The sequence below is a fragment of the Phycodurus eques genome, chromosome 21 (assembly GCF_024500275.1).
Source record: "Phycodurus eques isolate BA_2022a chromosome 21, UOR_Pequ_1.1, whole genome shotgun sequence".
NCBI lineage: Eukaryota > Metazoa > Chordata > Actinopteri > Syngnathiformes > Syngnathidae > Phycodurus > Phycodurus eques.
In genome coordinates, this window is record NC_084545.1 from 570,331 (window position 1) to 586,685 (window position 16,355).

Here is a 16,355-nt window from a genome sequence, read left to right on the forward strand (position 1 = left end):
CCGGAGGGGAGGTAATGGTTTCCGCGTCCCCGAGGCGGGCCGAGCGTATATTACGCCCGGCTCGGTCCCTTCGCTCCTCGTCGCGGGTTGAGGAAAGAACGAGTCGGCTCGACAGCAGAGGAAAAGTGCCACAGAGCCGAGCCACGACCCGCCGCCGTCGAATCAGACAACCCGGTTTCATCTAAGACCGGCGGGAAGTGGAGTCGGGCTCGGGAAGCGCTACAGCTTCGTTCTGGTCGCGTAGACTTGCTGGAAATTGGAACTCGATTCCCGCTCACCTAATCAGGAGCTACTGAGTACACCTGGGCTCGCTCGTCTCCTGCACCGGGTGACGATCAGACGAGCCCGAGAGAGGGTCTCTCCCAAAAGTCCAATCCCTTCACTTGGACACAACCTTTCCTTACTTCGTCATCGGGTCAAGGCGAGATGAAAAGATGCTTCCTTTTTTCCAACATCGGAAAAGACAGCACCGGTTCAAACGAATTCGACACTTTTCCTAATCTAACAACAGACCAATAGTATTGATTGTGCTGTAGTGTGAAAAATAGAGCTATGTAGTTATGACAAAAACTGCTGATGCCCACTGCAACAAACTAATGCAAGGGAACACATTTTCCACAAATAGCTCCTCGTGTACCCTACATAACCATCTTAAAAGAGGAGGAGGAGGTGGAGGAGGGGGAAGGGGGACCCCAAGTTATTGGATGAGACACCATCCTGTGGGGAGAAAAAAATAATAATAATCTGTGTGCTTCATAAAGCCACGAGAACGGGATGTAATGTGTCTCCCACTGTTTAATAAGAGCGGAATGATTGCAAATAGAAGCGCTGGCGGGCGGGCAACTATCTTTAGACTGGCAGCGATGCGTCTCAACATGGCAGCCGACTGAGGCGCTTGTGGGATTCGCTCCGGGCGGGGTGGCGAGATCAATCTCTGCGTCGCCGCTGCGTGCACGGAGGCGATCTCTTTTTTCTTGACCTGTTTCTCCAGATAATAAATGAAATACCTGCGCAAAGCTTTTGTCACCTGACGAAACGCTGCAGAAATGGACAATTGGCCTTTTGTACCATCTTTTGCGAGCTTCTATTTTTAGAAGCTGGCGCCATCACTGCACCAGCTTTACACACAGGAACAACGCTCTCCCCCACCCCAATCAACTCCTGCCCCTCCTTTTTCATGCACTCGCCAGCCAATAAGGCAGGATCTACAGTGCAGGTCCAAGTGCCCATTTAATGCCCATACAGTGTTCCCATACTATATCGCAGATTTGTAAGTGATTGTTTTTAAGTTGTTTTTTTTTACATTAAAGAGGCAAGACAATTGAATCTACATTAGTGTAGTACCACGCTACACCACAATGTAATAGGCAGCACTGAGCTCTACTGGAAGAGATGCAGCATAATTAACAGCAAAAAGAAGAAGTGGAGAAGTTCCTCAACTCATCTGCAATAATAGTGGATGCTCTCACAGAGCTGAGAGAATATTTGCCAGTGGGTATTATTATATGCTCTGTTTTTTTTGCCTTGCATACATTAAAGTAGCATTTCTTTGATGGTGTATAATGACCATACATGATACTGTTTCATCTCAAAACAACCCGTTTTTACACGATTGATATGGTCAAACCATCACGACCTCTGATTGGTCGACAATGTTCGCCAGTGGAAGTCCAAAGCATCTTATAAGCGATCCAATAGACGACTCCATCCCAGAAATGTCTGAAATTCCTAACAAACAAAAAGTGAGGATGAAGCAGCATGAGCACCTTCTCAACAGATGGTCGTCTCGACGGGGTGCCGCCTTCACGGGCCAACCCCGTGTGCGCTTAGCGGGCGGCCACTGGCCACTTCATCACACGTACACACACGCCTCGGCCGCTTTTGGCCTTCTTATCTCAGCGCCGTGCAGCTGCCCAAAAGCTGACAATGCCAAAACAATACACCCCTTGGAAATGAATTGAAATTCCATTAATCTGGTGAGTGCCATCACCAGCTCTGACTGACTCCATGCTCCTTATGAGCGTTTTCATTTTGTACTTTTGTGTTTGGCTGCTTTTCCCGTTCAATAAACGGCTGAAAGTGCATCGGCGACTGTGGCTCTCCTTGTCTACTTGCGAGGGGATTACAGTACCTTCAGTGTTCCAATAACTTTGTCCATACTGCTGTTCTTCACCATTGACGCTAACCGGCGAGTCGCAAAAGTACAAACGCAAAGAAAAAAAAAAAAAAAATGGACCAAGTGCTGGGTCGTAACTAGAAAAATCGGAGCACTGTAAGTGGAGGTAGCACTGTATTTACATATTTCGGAAATGCGTTCAAAAAGGCTTACCGGGAAGTAGAGAAGCAGCGCGCCACACAAAATGGCCTCCAGCAGGACGAGGCCCGACGCCCGGATACTCTGGACACAAACCAAGCACACCTCATGTCACTCAGAAATCATACAAATGATTTAACCACACACAATCCCTATTGGATGACATCATCATTATTTGTTTATTTTAATAATATTCATATATATATATATTTATATTGTTTTTTTTTAATGTAAAGCAACAATGAGTGAGACAATTAGTCAAACATTTGTGAATGTAGCTGAGCATTTGCCACCGGCAAGCACGTTCTATGGAGGAGACCCCCCCCCCACACACACAAAAACGTAACACTCTACCTTGTTCCTCCGGAAGTGGTAGACCAGCACCATGCTGACCAAGAGCGCCAGGACGCAGAGGCTCTGGAAGCAGACGACGGCGGTCCGCAGCGCGCCGTCCTCCCGCGCGGCGCACGGCGTGTCGTCCTTGCAGAAGGCGCAGCCCGGCCGGCACGGCTGGCAGTCGCCGGCGGGCGCCTCATTCGCGCCTGGGTTAGGGTTTAAAAATTAGGGTTTCAAGTCTTCATCTAAGTTTCAAACAAGGGTTAGGGTTTCAAATTAGAGCTTAAACCCTGGGTTAGGGCTTTAAAAAGAGTTTGAGTTTCAAGGGAGGGTTTGGCTTTCAAATTCAGGTTACAAACCAGGGTTAGGGTTTCAAGTTATGGGTTGAAAATAGAGTTTCAAGTCTGGGTTAGGGCTTCTAACGAGGGGAAGGATTTCAAGGCAAAGTTTAAGTTTCAAGTTATGGTTTCAATTTAGGGTTCCAAGCCTGGGTTAGGGTTTAAAAATGTGGGCTTCCAGTCTTTGTTTGAGTTTCAAACAATACTTTGGGTTTCAGGCCATGGTTTAGATTTCCAGTTATGGTTTCAAATTAGTCTCAAACCTGGGTTAGACAGCGTCGGGGTTCCAAATTAGGTTTTCAAGGTGGGGTTATGGGTTCAAATAAGGGTTATGGTTTCAAATTAGTTTTTCAAGCCAAAGTTAGGGTTTCAGGCAAGGCTCTGGATTTGAAACTAGGATGTGAAGCCAACGTTGAGGTTTAAAGTTTGTGCAGGATCGTATTGGTGACCTTATCAGAGAACGTGAGCGAGATTAAGTGGAGGCCGTGAAAAGGTTCTCGCCTTTCGCCGGAGCCAGCGAGTAGACCGAAACGATCGTCTCGCTCGGAAGCCGGGAGGCGTCCGCGATGTTGCGTCTGTATTCGGGATAGTCATGCGCCAACACTGAGAGTCAACACGGCGACGACGTGAGGACGCACGCCGGACCGCGATCACAAATGTTAGCTCAGGAAACTTGAGGATGATGAAGATCATGTTGAAGATGATGTCGCGCTTAGCGAACATTTCACAGAGAAGAACCTCACGGGGGCTCATCTTCACTCAAGTGGACACGCTAACGTTGGGAAGGCGTTGACCCTTCATTGGGAGTCCTACGCGCATTCCTGGCAAGATACGCCCTGCTGCAACATGATTGGCTCTTGCATCATGGATCAATCGGTTAAAGTGGAGCCTATTTATTTATTTATTTATTTTGTAACTTTCCAGGGGGCGCTACTGAGTACATTTCAAGCACAGTAGTGGACATACTTGTAAAGCCCCCGACGGCCAATCGGTCAGGGTGGTAGAATCCCTTTCTGCAGTGACACTTGTACTTGTCCAGGACGAAGCCGTGGCCTCGGCTTGGCAAACACTGAGAAGAGACAATAAAACACAGACAATCAAAACATATAGAAGTTGTTATGCACAACAGTGACTGTCTTGACTATGTGTGTGATTTTGTAGACCGCACAGCTGTGACAGCGATTGTTATGCCACACAGTTTTGAGAACGATTGTCTGGACGACACAAGCGTGTGATTGTTATGTCACAAATCGCTACGAGAGCCATTGTCTCGACTACGCAAAGGTGATTTTTATGCCGCAAATATATTTCAGAGTGATTGTTTTGACTCCACCAGCATATGATTGTTAGGCCACACGTAGGTTTGACAGTGATCATTTTGAATAAAGGAGCATGTGATCACCGGTCACACATACTGTAGCTTTGAGAGCAATTGCCTCGTGTTATGCCACACTTAGCTTTGAAAGTATTTTGTATTTTTTAAAGTATTTTGACGACACAAGCATGTGATTGAAACGTAGCTTATGACACACAGAACCTTACGTCCTGTACATAATCGTCAACAGGAGTGTAGTTGTGACTTTATTTGGGACTGTTTGAATTGTTGCTTCTTTTTTCATTTAGCTTTTTATTTAAGCTTTGCTCCTGAAACAAAGACAAACTATTTTCTCAAGAAATGATTCCTACATTGCAGAAATTCCGCAGCAAAGGTAATCTAAGTCATTAATGAAGTGGAAGAAGGGATCAAATGTCGCGTGTGATGGACAAAAGGTATAATTATTCAACTGGGGGAAAAAAAAAAATGAAGCACAGCTTCTTCCGTGTGATTGCAGCAACGTTAGGAAAACACGAGAGACGAGTCCGGTTCGGTCCTGGCCAGACTCCACTGCGCCGGCCGCCAAATTACAAGCCATAATTCATATCTAAATGAAGAAGTGGCTCATTTGCATGATTAAACCAGAGCCGTTGCTCTTATTTCCCATGGGACATTGCGGTTGTCTCTGCGGCAAAGCATAGGTCTTGAGAGAAATTCTGACTTCCTTCTGAGAAACTTGGCGGTCGGGCGCAGACCTCCTCCAAAGCCAAACACAAATTCTCTCAAAAATGTACCACTCCAGTCCTGTAGATGGCGGCAATGTGTATTACAAAGTACTTAGCAACTGTCGTTTTCAGTAGATCCGTTTTCACGATAACATCAACGGTCACTCAGTAGATCGCTGAGCTCTGCCAAAACAAAATTCCAGAGTTTGCGCCAAAAGTAAAAAAAAAAAAAAAAAAAAGAATTCCTTCGAGCTGCACCAAAACTGAAATGGATCTTCCGTGACAAAGTAGTGTGGGAGTTTGGGTTGTTGTTTCTGACCAACCAACAAGCTAATTGAACAACTGACTGATTGATTGACTGACCAACTAACTGATTAACCAAGCTAATACAGGTGACCAAGGAGACTAATTAACCAACTAGCTAAATGACTGACAAGCCCTCTAACTGACAACACACTGGTAAATTAACTGAGTAACAGACTAACTGAGCGACTAACCAACCAACTAGCCAACTAATTGCCTATCTGAGTAACCCAAAAAAAAACACCTGACTGACTGACTAACCGACCAATCAACCAAACAACTAGCTGATGCACTAACTGACCAACTGACTGACTAACTGACCAGCCAACCAACCAACTAACAGGCTCAATAATTAACTAACTAACTAACTAACTAACTCTACTAACCAACTAGACAATCAACCGACTAACTGGCTTATGGAGTGACTAACTGACCAACAAACTAACTAGTTAACATACTAACTAGTCAACTAACCAACTTCTAAGGTAACTGACTGGCTGACTGCCCAACTAACCAGCCAACCAACCAATTAAGTGGCTGACAAACTACCCAACAGAGTAACCAACTAAACAACCAACTTAAACTTCAAATGGACTGACCAACCAACCGACTGACTAACAGCTAGCCAGCTAGGTAACCACCCGACTGGCTGTCTGACTAACTAACCAACAAAACAATCAACTAATCTACTAACTGAACAACAACCTTTCAAAACAACACCTCACTACCTCGCACAATTTCCACATGATGGAGGTAATAACACACCTGTAAATTAACTCTCCATTTCCAAACGGCGCACTTGCGCTTTTCGTGCACAAAGTGTCAGTTTGGCAGTTCTTTTGATTCATTTTTTTCTCGTTGGCCCGACTCAGAAACGTCGGCATAATCATGAAAAGCGACACAGGTGGAGCGAGTCTTCAGCTGCACCCCCTCAAGTCGATTGTCTGCGTGGAGATGCCGGAGGAGTGTGTGTGTGTGTGTGTGTGTGACTATGTGTGTGCGTGCGTGCGTAGGGGAGAGCCAGGAATAGTCCCATCCTCTCCTCGCCAACTGACGCGAGGATTTGCAGGAAGCGGAGGAAGCAGCCGAGACGGCGCAGCCTGCCTGGTTATAACCTGACATCTGTTGAGCGGCATCTCAAGCAGGTGCCGAGAAAGTAATGTCGCTTTAGATTATCGCATTGCACTTAAATAAGCAATATTTTCGGGCCACATAGTGTTGACGAAAATGGTTGTAAAATTCAAAACAAAAACATATATATATATATATATATATATATATATATATATATATATATATATTTTAACTGTTTTTATATATATTAACTGTTTCACAATTTTAAAATAAAAGGTCGTGTGAATATTGTTCATTTAGCCTTCTATGTTTTTAAATTGTGCAAGAATTATTTCAAAATGAAGTGTGATATTTATTTTTAGATTTTTTCTTTTTCTGATAGTTTAAAAAAATGGCATTATTTTTACTATACTATGTATAATAAAATGATAATATATATAATAACAATGATAATAATAAAATAGTGTTAGATAGAAAATGTGCAACATTGTTTCATTAAAATTGTATTTTATTTTTCACATTTTTTAATAATTTAAAATGAAGTGTGAAATCTAGAAAGATTTTTTAATATTTTAATTTTTAATAAAAAACTGCTTCAAAATGTTTACTTTTTCTCTGAACTTTTTTCATTTAAAGTAAAAAGTGTGATAACTTGTAACTATTTCACATTTGTATTTTATTGATAAAAAATATTTTACATTTTTTAAAATGAGTAGCCAATTTTCATCATACTTACATTAAATTATTATTTATTAACAATTTTACATTTTGATTTAATTTATTTAAATGTAAAAAAATACAAATACAAAATACTGTATTCTTTTTACATTTTTCATTTTATTTAAAAAGAATAGTTTAAACATTTAAATGTTTTCTCATAGCCTTCTATGGCTGGTGCTGTTTTTAATGTATTGTTCAAAATATGCATAAAACCAATATAAAATGTGGAGCTGATTGCAAATGGACATCCGTGATTTAGAGTTAAATAAAATCATCATCATCATCATCTTAACAATAATAAAAACAGTGCTGCTGTTGAATAACAGTGACCTATTTTATATTGGGTGGCAGTACACAAGCGATGTTAATTACGTTTGATGGACTTCAGCTGATAGCAAGCAACTGATAGTGTTGTGAAAGTCAATGCATTAACATATTGTTAATTAGGTCTGCACATAATTGACTAATGATTTTGGACATGTTTATGTTGAGCTCTTCCTAATATTTTGACACCATCAGCTCATCTATGAGTGAGTCGGAATATTCCGAATGGCATTGTCGTTGCTCTCGCTGCAGACACGTCTGCGTCCCAGCTGTGGCGGTTGTCAATCAAAGGCGCTCTGACTCGCAGGTTGCCATGGCAGCGTGTGTGTGTGCGTGTGTGTGTGTGTGTGTGTGTGTGTGCGAGACCGCGAGCACGGGTCTTTTCATCAGAATGCTGTCACACGAGCTCGATTTCCTGGCTCGTGCGTAAGCAGGTTGTCGTTCACACGAAAAGAAACGTAGACTACATTACCCAGAATGCAACAGTCCGTGATTTGTTTAGGTAACAATGGTGCTTTAGAGCCTAATAATGCACTTTGGATTCTAACCGTTTACAGGATGGTGATGAAAACAGTCGCCAGTTACCTTAAGATCCTTGAGATCCTTTTTTAGTGGGAGCAGTGAAAGCATTTTGGTGGTTTCTTTACATGAAAACAGCATTTTGTAGCCTAAAAAATGCACTTTGCACTTTACCGTTTCCATGTAAAAGTTGAAAAGAAACAGCGGCTGGTAAAAACAATTGTGCTAACGATCCTTTTTTAGTGGAGGCCGTTAAAGCAGTTTGTTGGCTTGTTTCGGTGACAACGATTGTTTGGAGGATAAAAATACACTTTCCATTTTCCTGTACTGTAAACATGGCGTGTCATGTTCCTTTACAAAGTAACATCGTCACCTACTGGACCGGAATGCACATTACAACATTGTCACCCATTTTACTCGTAAGGCGGGCATCCGGTTTTAACTCGGTACTTGTGTAAAGGTACAGTGAGTTCAATTGAAAGTTTTTCCTCCACCACTGTGACCACAGCGCTTGGTGCTTCTGCTGAGTCTAATTAAGGAGCCTCAAGCATCTCCATAACCAACATGCCTCGCGCTCACTTTTTCCTTGTGAATTGCTGCTAATTGAGCTTTATGGCGCAAGCTTACACGCTAAGTACACACAGAGCACAAAGAATTCTCATGACTTCAAACGGACGTTCACCACCGTCAACTCTGCGTGACATGAGACGAGGGAATAAAACCTAGCAGTTACGCTAATTAATACTGACTGATTAATACGATATTTTTTTATATTTTTATCCCCCTCCCATGGGCTCACCACCTGTGGGAGGTGCCATAGGGGTCAGGTGCAGTACGAGCTGGGCGGTGGCCGAAGGCGGGGACCTTGGCGATCCGATCCCCGGCTACAGAAGCTGGCTCTCCCCCGGAACGTCTGGCGGAATCCCCTGTCAGAAGGAGTTTCACCTCCCACTGAACTTTGCTTATGTTCCGGGGGAGGCGGCGGACATCGAGTCCGAGTGGACCATGTTCCATGCCTCCATTGCTGAGGTGGCTGACCGGAGCTGTGGCCGTAAGGTGGTTGGTGCCTGTCGTGGGGGCAATCCCCGAACCCATTGGTGGATACCAACGGTGAGGGATGCCGTCAAGCTGTAGAAGGAGTCCTATCAGGCCTTTTTGGCCTGTGGGACTCCTGAGGCAGCTGATGGGTACCAGCTGGCCAAGCGGAATGCAGCTTTGGTGGTCGCTGAAGCAAAAACTCGGGCATGGGAGGAGTTCGGTGAGGCCATGGAGAAAGACTTCCGGACGGCTTCGAGGAAATTCTGGTCCTCCATCCGGTGTCTCAGGAGGGGGAAGCAGTGCACCATCAACACTGTGTATAGTTGGGATGGGGCGCTGCTGACCTCGACTCGGGATGTTGTGAGCCGGTGGGGGAGAATACTTCGAAGACCTCCTCAATTCCACTGACACGCCTTCCCATGAGGGAGCAGAGTCTGGGTTCTCTGAGGCGGGCTCGCCTACCTTTGGAGTTGAGGTCACCGAGGTGGTCCCCCTTTTTAAGAAAGGGGTATCACAGTCCTCAGCCTCCGTGGTAAGGTCTATTCAGGGGTTCTGGAGAAGAGGGCCTGTCGGGAAGTTGAATCTCAGATTCAGGAGGAGCAGTGTAGTTTTCGTCCTGGCCGTGGAACAGTGGACCAGCTCTACACCCTTGGCAGGGTCCTCGAGGGTGCGTGGGAGTTCGCCCAACCAGTCTACATGTGTTTTGTGGACTTGGACAAGGCGTTCGACCGTGTCCCTTGGGGGGTCCTGTGGGGGGTGCTTCGGGAGTATGGGGTACTGAACCACCTGATAAAGGCTGTTCGGTCCCTGTACGACCGTAGTCAGAGTTTGGTCCGCATATCTGGCAGTAAGTCGGACTCGTTTCCGGTGAGGGTTGGACTCCGCCAAGGCTGCCCTTTGTTACCGATTCTGTTCATAACTTTTATGGACAGAATGTCTAGGCGCAGCCGAGCCGTAGAGGGGGTCCGGTTTGGTGGTCTCAGTATTGCATTTCTGCTTTTTGCAGATGATGTGGTTCTGTTGGCTTCATCAAGCCGTGAGCTCCAACTCTCAGTGGAGCGGTTCACAGCTGAGTGTGAAGCGGCTGGGATGAGAATCAGCACCTTCAAATCTGAGACCATGGTCCTCAGTCGGAAAAGGGTGGCGTGCCCTCTCCAGGTCGGGGATGAGATCCTGCCCCAAGTGGAGGAGTTCAAGTATCTTGGGGTCTTGTTCACGAGTGAGGGAAGAATGGAACGGGAGATCGCCAGCCGGATCGGTGCAGCGTCTGCAGTGATGCGGACTTTGTATCGGTCCGTTGTGGTAAAGAAGGAGTTAAGCCGAAAGGCGAAGCTCTCGATTTACCGGTCGATCTACGTTCCTACCCTCACCTGTGGTCACGAGCTGTGGGTCGTGACCGAAAGAACAAGATCCCGGTACAAGTGGCTGAAATGAGTTTCCTCCGCAGGGTGTCCGGGCTCTCCCTTAGAGATAGGGTGAGCAGCTCGGTCATCCGGGAGGATCTCAGAGTAGAGCCGTTGCTCCTCCACATCGAGAGGAGCCAGATGAGGTGGCTGGGGCTCTGATTCGGATGCCTCCTGGACGCCTCCCCGGTGAGGTGTTCTGGGCATGTCCCACCGGGAGGAGACCCCGGGGATGACCCAGGACACGCTGGAGAGACTACATCCTTCGGCTGGCCTGGGAACACCTCGGAATCCCCCCGGAAGAGCTGGATGAAGTGGCTGGGGAGAGGGAAGTCTGGGCGTCCCTGCTAAAGCTACTGCCCCCGCGACCCGACCTCGGATAAGCGGTAGAAAATGGATGGATGAAAAAAAAAGAAAAGTGAATAAGTGGGTGTTTATGCAAATAAGGGGGAATAAGTTCCCAAATCACCCAGCACAGCAGCTAATCAAACTCTAATAGGCCTCTGTAGATATTGGGAATGTTCAACACAAACCCAGAGGATCACGCAATAATTACTGGAGGAGTGACAGCACACACAAAAAGGAGGTCAAATGGAGAACATGTGTGTACGTGTGTGTGCGTGCGCGACCTGTGAAGTGCCAACTCAGGATGTGCATCAAGGCACAAGGGAAATTAGCTGCTGTTTATTTTAAAGGGTTTGTACATGCTCTGCTAAACCCTGCAGCAGCTCTTCTCATGACACCTCATTAGGCGCGCACACACACCCTCTGCACAAATATGGCTTCTCCGGTTATGGTGCGAGAAAAATAATTCCCGCCGATGCTCAGCTTGATTTGCAGATCATCCGATGTGAGGATTTATCAGTCTTGGGTGAGGTCAACAGAGTGGACACGATGCTGTTGAAGTGAGAGGAGAAAACGTTAAGCAAGTGGAGATAGCGACTGCAAACCGGCAATCCGCTAGATGCGAAATGTCACGTGACCAAACCCGGACACGCAGGTTAGCGGGCTTCCCGTGTATGCTACGCTAACGAGCACGACTTCGGTTTGATAACATGAAGTTTTGAACCCGAACTTGCTCAAAAAAATACTTATACCGGGGACCCTTGCAAGTGGCGGTTCGGGACTGATTCACCTATTTGTGGCTTTTTTTCCAATTTGTTCTCAATTTTCAATCAATCCTTTTTTCCCCGCATCCAAGCATTGCAATAAGATACATTTCGGTCCCGAAACAAGCCAAGTAGCCGCAGCAGCCACACGCAAGCGCAGACTAAATGGCTAAAAGGCCTTGAAAAGCAGGTCAAGCAGCAGGAGACCGGCGGTACTCAAGTGGCTTGGCACACTCACATTGGGTGCAGTCCCAACACCGCAGCAGCCGCGGACAAGTAGCTTAGCATTGTTAGCAAACTGGAAACATTCCTGTTCTACATTCTCACAGGCATGAGACGGCTCATCTCTCATTTTTACTCCCAAGATAAACCTCAAAGCTACTTTCTACTACCGTTCTTTTGAACCCACTTTTCCTCTCGCCAATCCTCCATTGGAATAATGTTTCATTTCAACGACGTTTACAGAGAAGTTCGGGATGGGCGCAAGAAAAGGCACATTCCATTCAAATTTGGAACGCCAGCATAGAAGAATGAAAAGGAGAAAGAGAATAGGAAGGAGAAGCATAAGAAGAAAAAGAAGAACGAGAAGGAAAAGGTCCCTTACTAAACTACAATAGGGCTAATTTCTGTTAGCCTGTCTACGGCATTTCACATTCTAACTCAGCATTAAGCTAGCGGACCTTTCTTATTAAATGGTTTGGCTAAAAATTTCTTTCTTAAATATACAATGTTTAATTCTCTTTAGTTTTATGTGTCATGTGTCTAGTAAACTTAAACTGCGGGTGACAAATTTGAAATCTTATCTGAAGAACTGTGTGAGTGACAGTCTTCTTTTTGTGTAAGGTATTTGGGTTTTCGTGGTGTTGGTGTGGCAAAAAGTGGACCCAAATCAGGAAAGCAGCAGAAGCGAGACAGGGGAGAAGGCGTATTCCAAAAAATGTATGTTGTAAAATCAAAACCCTAAATTAACAAAATCCAAAAAACAAGGTTCAAAGAAAAAAAGAAACACGGACAATAGACCCGCCACAACAGGGAACAAAACATGACGTGACGACAACAACAACAACAAACCAAAAACGACTGAGCGAAAGCAGAGACCTAAATACAAACAAATTGATGGGAGAACGAGGCACACCTGGACAAGACGCGAGGGGCTGTAGGAGCTGATTGGTTGAGACGAGGAACAGGGCTGACGAGAACAGGTGCACACGAAAACCAAACGAGCAGACGGGAAATGAACATGGGCCACAGGAAAACAAGACATAACATGAAAGAAAACTAAATCTACATCAAAACAAAGTCAACGAAAACACGGATCACGACATTTTCTTGCCTCAAATTGACGAATCAGTACTTCTACTTTTACCACATCTTTTTTTATACAATTATCTGTACTTCTACGTAAGTACGGAGTGTGAGTACTTTTGCCAGTAGTGGACAAGGCTGCGGCCTCGCATCAAGGCGCTCGTGACTCCCTCGCGGGAACGGCAACCACACTACGCCGCCAACGACCACGTGTTTGTGCAGCGGGAAATTCCCCAGACGGCGAAAAGAATATATTTATCTGGCAAAGCACTGGCGGGCTGAGCAGATTTTTTGCCGAATAAGTGACGAGGGAATACTCCACTGTCGGAGATTTACAAAACACACACAAACGTTTGCTCGGCTAATGTCGCTAAGCTAACGGAGCAAAAATGGAGAGTCGACGATTCAAATAAAACACAGCCGAACTGTGAGCTAATTACTGGCATGTATGGTATGTCCCTGCTTCACAAGCCACAACAATTTGTGGCAGTTGGTCAGGGTCAGAAGCAACATTTACAACCTAAATTATAATATTTGTTCCATGAAATTGTATTAGTTTAGAGTATAGTTTGTTACTGGAATACCTTTGCATGTGGGAAAGGAGAGTCGCATTGGTTAATGTACGTTTCAACCGTTTATTGCTTAGTAAGCGCTACAATTTTCCAAAATAAAACAGACAACACTATTTTTCTACATCATTAACTGTGCTTAACCTAACCCTATTGTTTTCTATCATTGCTTATTTTAACAGATTAAATTGTAACTTCACCACAAACAATAATCACAAAGCACTTTAATATCATTTCAAACTCATTCAACCTTAAAAATAAATAGCTTACAGATGATCTGGGGAACTTCCGCTAACAACCCGGGCTAAATTTAGCTCGTCCCCCGCATACAAAGTTCTTAAAAAGTCAACAATTACCACTTGAACATACTTCCTTGACAACAATTATGACTTTCCTATTAGCCTGGGCTTTGGCGGCATCTTTGGCGACTTGTCAAAGTCCGTTTAATTGTGTCGTGTATTCAGTATAGTGAGTAAATCTGATGTAAACAGCCAAGATGCAGATGTCAGTTCATCGGCTTGCCTATTGATGTAAAAACATCCCCAAAAACATCCTAGAAATAGAATCTATTTCTGTCTCCTGGAATAAATTACCGGCTAAATCTAAATTTAGCTCGTTAGGTAATGAGAAGAAGAAGAAAGAAAGAAAGAACTGCATGTTCCCGCACTAGTGCTAAAACTGGCTAATTGGGGGCACAATTGGGATCAGAACCTCTGCATTCTCGATGCACTTTGAATAACGTATCATAAGGTCAATGACGACAAGTTTGTTGTGTACATGTGTGCGTGTATGTGTGTGTGTGTGGGCACGCGCGGATGTTCTCCCGGCTGTGCAAATAAAGACGCAAAAACAAAAACGAGTCAACGTCTTTTGTGTTCTTATCGAGTTGACGGCAGCAGCTCGCAGAGGTTGCAAACACGCCAGACAATAAAATATAAATCCCACCAACAAAGCGCGACACGAGACACACCGGGTCGGCAACCGGTCACTGTTTGCCTCGTGTCGTTTTTTTTGGGTGTGCTTTTTGGGAGGTGCGGGCGCTAAAATTGTGGTTTTAATGCTTGATGTGTTTACACTATGCTGCGTGTGCTAACTGATTGCGTTACTAAAAGGTGTAATCACAAGAATCTCTCATTTCTAGTCCCAAGATAAAACTCAAAGCTACTTTCTACTATTGTTCTTTTGAACCCAATTTTCCTCTCGCCAATCCTCCATTGGAATAATGTTTCATTTCAACGACGTTTACAGCGAAGTTCGGGATGGGCGCAAGAAAAGGCACATTCCATTCAAATTTGGAACGCCAGCAAAGAAGAATGAAAAGGAGAAAGAGAATAGGAAGGAGAAGCAAAAGAAGAAGGAGAAGGAAAAGGTCCCTAACTAAACTACAATAGGGCTAATTTCTGTTAGCCTGTCTACGGCATTTCACATTCTAACTTAGCATTAAGCTAACGGACCTTTATTTGAACTGTCCTTGAAGAGCAGTAGGCTACTGTTTTGTAACATTACACACTCAATAAATATAAATATACAATAAATAATCTATAGAGTCAAAAAGTGTGCAGCATGCTGGCACAATATGCAATTGATGCCATTGCTTGATTGGCCTTTTATTGTGGGCAGCCAAAGGCACACCCCGCTGTCTAATCAGCATCTTGATATGCCACAGCTGTGAGGTCAATGGATTATCTCGGCAAAGGAGAAGCGCTCGCTAACACAGATTTGTGGAAAATATTTGAGAGGAAAGAAAAAGTCTTCTGAGGCTCTTTGAGTTGGGCTCATGAAAAATGGGAGGAAAAGCAAAAATGTTGCATTGAAATTTCGGAATTTCCTAATACCGTAGCATAATTGCCCAAGTACTTTGACTTTTAACGAACTAAGATTCTTATTTGTGGAGGTCATGGTAATCCGCAAAGGTTGAACTGAGGCAACTTTGATTCTTCCTGTTGAATTTGTCGCGTTTTTTTTTCTGAAAACATTCAAAAATTACTTGGGAAATTATGCTAATAGGCTAACCATTTTTGTTCAGTCTATATGTTTTGTTAACATGTTAATTCACCTTAAATTGAAGTAAGTCTTTTGCTTCCAAATATAACGTTATACAATATTGCCCCACCTGTAAAAATCAATCTTTGTGAATACTATATATATATATATATATATATATATATATATATATATATAGTGCCATGAATGAGATAAAAAACCTGCCTTGGGTGTATTTCTATAACGTGGATTTCACTTATTGTGGGGGTCATCTGGAACATAACCTCAGTGATGGAGGGGGGATGAGTATAATTATTTATTGTTTATTTTTTCTGTTTAATTATAACATTGAATGATTTTCATGCCCAAAATACATATTTCAGTTTGCTGAAAATCACCATTTTTAACATTGTTACTATTTATTTATTTTTTAAGTAATTTCTCCTAAAAATACCTAACTCCAACCCTTATGCTATCGAGTGTCAAATGTGGTAATTGGAATTGAATCTTGGAATGTTAATTTTTTTTTTTTTTTTTTTTTTTTTTCGATTTCCAAATTCTTGGTTAATAGCTGACAACTTGGGTCCTTTGCAAGGTGCTACAAAAATCAAAGCTATTATTAACATGAAATCGATTGAAATAATCAAACCAACCTGGACATTACTGGAAATATTGCAACCACTTCTTCAGTGTCTACTGTCCAAGTTCTGAGAACAGATCTGAAGCTAACGAGCGTGTTTAGCATCGCAAAGCTGTCACGTGCCACAAGACGCATCTCGTCTCGCAACGACCACGCCACCGCGCCGCCTTTCATCACCCGGCTGTAAGCAAAGCGCACTCCTGACAATCTCGCGCACTCTCGCACATCATTACAGCGCAACTTCCTCCTCTTCTTCTGCTGTTCACCCACACACACGCGCCCATCTCTGTCTTTGACTGTCCACAGAGAGGTGGAAGTACTCAAACAAAGGGGGGGGGGG

General features: G+C 44.1%; 1 protein-coding gene across 1 annotated transcript in view; it reads right to left on the reverse strand.

Moving 5' to 3' along the window:
• gpr158a (G protein-coupled receptor 158a) overlaps positions 1-16,355 on the reverse strand; it is a 50,604-nt gene that overhangs the window by 21,096 nt on the left and 13,153 nt on the right. The window contains exons 3-5 of the mRNA XM_061665977.1: positions 3,955-4,057; positions 2,669-2,856; positions 2,330-2,398 (exon numbers count right to left, since the gene is read on the reverse strand). Of these exons, the coding sequence (XP_061521961.1) occupies positions 2,330-2,398; positions 2,669-2,856; positions 3,955-4,057 (360 nt within the window). The remainder of the gene's footprint in view (positions 1-2,329; positions 2,399-2,668; positions 2,857-3,954; positions 4,058-16,355) is intronic.